The following is a 4,561-nucleotide window of genomic DNA, read 5'->3' as shown; positions in this document are numbered from 1 at the left end:
GGGACCAGCTGGTATCGGATTCGGCATACATTTACCAGCCGGCGGTTGATAAGAATTCTTAGCCATGGCACATCTCAGACAGGATTTTACGTATTCCTGTACATCTTTGACCATGCCAGGCCACATATAGTTTCTGTTGATCCTTGCGGACTCAGGCACATAGATTTTGTCTTTAAAATGGAAGAGCCTGTCTTCCCATAAATAATTTTCATTGCCATCAAGGCGCGCCTTCTCTTCTGAGGAGATGTCTTTCTTGAAGACTTCCAGAAGATCGGAATCCTGCCCGATTCTAACATTGGCAACCCTTGATTGGTCTATCAGGGTAACACCTTTGTTGTCATCTTCGATGCTGTTGGCATGATCCTTTCTTCTGGACAAAGTGTCCGCTTTCCCCATAGAGCTTCCAGGCTTATGAATTAATTTATAATCAAACCTTGACAAGTATACCGCGTAGTGGGCCTGTCTTCGGTTCAAGTCTTGGGCCGTCATAAAATACTCCGGATTCTTATGATCGGTCCAAATTTCAAATTGGTGTCTAGCACCTTCTAAGTAGTGCCGCCAGTGCTCTAAGGCTCTAATGATGGCTAGCATCTCTTTGTCGTAAATTTGATAGTTGCACTCTGTAGGCGACAAACTATGTGATAAATAGGCACAAGGCCTCCAAAGATCGTCAGGACATTTAATTGACAAAACAGCCCCAGTAGCAAATTCAGAAGAGTTGGTTTCTAGCCGGAACTCTTTGTCTAATTCTGGAAATGCTAATATGGGCGCTGTTGTAAATGCCTGTTTAAGCTTATCAAAAGCTTCTTGTTCTTTGGCACCCCAGTGCCAAACAATGTCCTTTTTAGTGAGATCGTTCAATGGTCTCGTAATTCTTGCGAAGTTTTTGATAAACCTTCGGTAGAAATTTCCCAAGCCAAGGAAGGCCCTAACTCCTTTGACAGGAGTTGGTTCTGGCCAGTCCAATATAGCTTGAACTTTCTCAGGGTCTATCCTGATTCCATTCTGGCCTATGATTATACTGAGGAAGTCTATTTCCTTCACTTTAAAATTACATTTTTTGGGTTTGACGAATAGGTCCCGTTCCTGTAGGCGTCGAAGGACTTCTTGCACGATCCTGTCATGCTCAGCCTCATCGTCCGACCTCGTAAATATTAACAAATTGTCAATGTAGATGATAACACAGTTTTCCATATCCGCAAAGATCTCATTCATCATGCTCTGGAAGGTCGCCGGTGAATTGGTCAACCCAAAGAACATAACAAGGGGTTCAAAGGATCCTCGGTGGCACGTGAACGTGGCCTTCCAAGCATCTTCTTCTTTGGTTTGTACATTATTGTACCCCCATCTGAGATCCATCTTTGTCAAGATCTTGGCACCAGCCAATTTGTCTACTAGCTGACTGATCAAAGGCAGCGGATACGCATTTTTAACCGTGTGCTCATTCACGTAACAATAATCCATAATCATGCACTTCTTACCTTTTTTTTTAGGGATGAAGAACACCGGGGACGTCATAGGGCTTTTGGAAGGTCTGATGTAACCCTTCCTAAGTTGTTCATCTATGAAACTTGATACCTCATCTCTTTCTGGAGCAGAGAGTGGTATTATGTGTCCTTTTCTCGGTTTGAAGGTGTCCTTCAAATCTATAGCATGGTCCCAAGGCTTAGCCTCTGGGAAGCGCTCTGATGTATGTTTAGAAAAGACTTTCCAGAAGTCATGGTACTCGGGAGGTACCAGTTTCTTAATCTCTTCCTCGGGTTTTACCTCATCATTGTCATCGTTGATTTTTTCTAAAGATCTGAGCTCATAAACGTGACCAGCGTTTATCTTCTCAAGATGCTCATTGTGATGGACGTGATTTGGTTTACCCCAGTTCACACACTCCCGAGGGCAACGTGACAATGTGACAACCCCTGTCTGCCAGTCAATCTCAGGATTGTGTTTAAATAGCCAGGTCCAGCCCAAGATTAAATTAACCTTCCCTAGTTGGGTAGCTTCGGCGGTGACTCGTTCTCTGTGTCCTTGGTATTCGACAACAAAAGAACATTTTTGGGTGATACAGCCACCTGCTAGATACATCTAATTTTACAAGGGGGAGTCTAATTTGCTCCGCCCAGACCTGATCTATGAAGATTCCGTTAGCGCCTGAATCAAGCAGTGCGCTGGTTGGGTGTACTATGCCCTGGGCAAGGTTTTCCACACCAACGTCTAAACAGATCTCTTTTTGGAATAAATACGTGCACATCAACACACACCTTGGGATTTTGGGAAAGGGTGGCTCCAAAGAAGAGGAAGTATTGAAAGAAACATGTTTTTCTATTTTAGTTTTACCAGAATCAAGCACCCTAGTGTTTGTCTTGCCGGGGCCACACTCCAAGGGAGACGCTGGTGCAGCGGTAGTATCATAAATATTAAAGTTACAAGTTTTCATACAAGTACATATTTCTGGTAAATTTTGAAATTTATTTACAAATTGGGGAGCCATCCCCGTCTTTCCTTTATTGCTTGTGCAACACCCCGGAGCAGGGGCCACTTTGTTGTGGTTTACTTCATTGTTCATAGGAGCGAAGGCACCCAAGTGACCTAAGCTCCGAACTCTTTTCCCTGAGCCTTCATTTCAGCAGCCTGCTGATTGTAGAAGAAGGCCCGGATTTCGTCGTAAGAATGACTGGCCAAAGAACAAAGCCGATCGTCCGGTTTCTCGGTTTCTAATTGGCGCGCCTGGCGCCCTTGGTTATTTTTTTGTTGAGCGGCCTGCGCCCCGTTTCTGCAATCTCGGGACATGTGTCCCTCTTGGCCGCAATTGTAGCAGTTCCCCTTGAATCTGCGCATCTTTCCACCCTGGACTGCGCCAATATTCATAGGGGCTCCCTGCCCTGGTTGCAGCCCGAATGGCTTGAACCCGTGAGAGTGATTATGGTGGTTTGATGACCCAGGGCGCCTCTGGGATACATTGTTTTTGGTGGTGGACCCGCCACCTTGGTGCATTTGGTAGAGCTCTATGGCCCTACCTATTTTCCGAACCTCCTCTGCTGCTTGAGAGAGGTTCTCGTTTCTCATATCTTGCAGATAGAGCTGTTCTGCAATGTGGGGGTTCACATTGCGTTCCAGCAGCTCTACTGCATGTTCATTGCCAAGCCCTCCTTGGATGGAGAGGGCCAGGAACCGGGTAACATAGTCATCCGTCCTCATGTTTCCTTGTTTGAAAGAATGAATTTGCTGACGTGCCCAGTCACGCTCAGCTCGTGGTTTGAAATATTTTTTGATCTCTACCTTGAGATTGTCCCAGGTGGGCCACACTCCCGCAGTGTAGCACTCCTGCATTCTAACTTGGGTGTATCGACCTGCCACAGGTCCTTTTAGTCGAGACAGCACAGCTGTCGCTATTTCGAAATTGTCAGCAAACGCGTCCCAGTTCGCTTTGATCCAAATTTGGAGCTTGATCCACCATTCGGCAAATCGAGCCCTATCTCCTTCAAAAGCGCCAGGGTCAGCGACAATCTTGACCTTTTTGTTGAATTTTTGCTCAACCGTAGATTCTGCTGCTGGGGCAGCCTGAATCTCAGCGAGCTGGCTCGTCAACGCCTGAATCTGCGCACGCATGTTGTGCAGCAGGGCATTGATATCTGGTTGCGACAACATGCCGACTTGTTCTCTTTGTAAAGTAATAAAAAAAATGTAACTGGGGGTCCCCACTTGCTATCTGCGGATCTACCTCTTCCCAGCTGAGTATCGGATCTCAATCTCCGACTACCCACACTATAGTATTTGAAAGTTTATATAAAAGTTATAGTATCAAACCCTGGTCCAAACAGTTGTCAGGGGGTGGTCCGCTTGTTAAGCTGTCAACCCTTCTTCAGACTGGTGGAGGCAAGTGCCCGGCCTGGTCAGAGGTATTCAAAGAAGAAGTTTTGTATTCTAAAATCTAATCAACAGAGGTTCCACACCAACTGCTGAGCTATAGTACTCCCCTTAACGCTGGGGGCCGCGTATCAAAGGTTTTGGTTCTTCTCCCAAAGCACTACAAGGCCGTCGCAAAGAGCGCACCTATCTGCTATGCGGGATATTCCCAACCAATAACCAAATCTCCTTCACCCTGGAGTCCGGGTGCCCAATGGGACTTTTTGCACAATGTGCGAGAGAGTAGAAGAGCGAGTCCTAATGTAACAACCAAGAGTTAGTTACTCTGGCACACACAAGAACACACTATAAAAAGGATAATGAGGGAGTGGTTACCCTTTAAGCCGCAGATAGTTTGTTGGTATACAACAGGAGGACTCGCTGAGGAGTCTCCTTGATCTATTGAGGTATATATACTAATACACAGTGTTTGTACTTATGTACTGTACAGTTGATAAAGTTAGTGGCTGATGATGTCATGGGGCCTAGCCCGCATGACCAGCTCCACTGTGTGAGAGAGTTGTATCTAAAATAAGAAGAAGGCAACGCGGCGCGAGAAAGAGGAGTTTGAACAAAAGGGGAAGTGCCACGTGGCACCATGTGTGAAAGCTAAAGTGTACAAGGTTAAAGCGGAGAATGAAAAAGGAGGAAAGGTCCG

General features: G+C 45.9%; 1 protein-coding gene across 1 annotated transcript; it reads right to left on the bottom strand.

Moving 5' to 3' along the window:
- Positions 1–1,899: 1,899 nt before the first annotated feature.
- SERLADRAFT_347196 (uncharacterized protein) lies at positions 1,900–2,082 on the bottom strand (the record flags this gene model as incomplete). The annotated part of the gene is made up of 1 exon (XM_007315319.1): positions 1,900–2,082. A coding segment is annotated over one exon (183 nt), but the record flags the coding sequence as incomplete, so codon positions are not given.
- Positions 2,083–4,561: the final 2,479 nt, after the last annotated feature.

The sequence above is a fragment of the Serpula lacrymans genome (genome assembly GCF_000218685.1).
Source record: "Serpula lacrymans var. lacrymans S7.9 unplaced genomic scaffold SERLAscaffold_4, whole genome shotgun sequence".
NCBI lineage: Eukaryota > Fungi > Basidiomycota > Agaricomycetes > Boletales > Serpulaceae > Serpula > Serpula lacrymans.
Note: the sequence above shows the minus strand (reverse complement) of the source record. Positions and strands in the feature narration are given on the sequence as shown.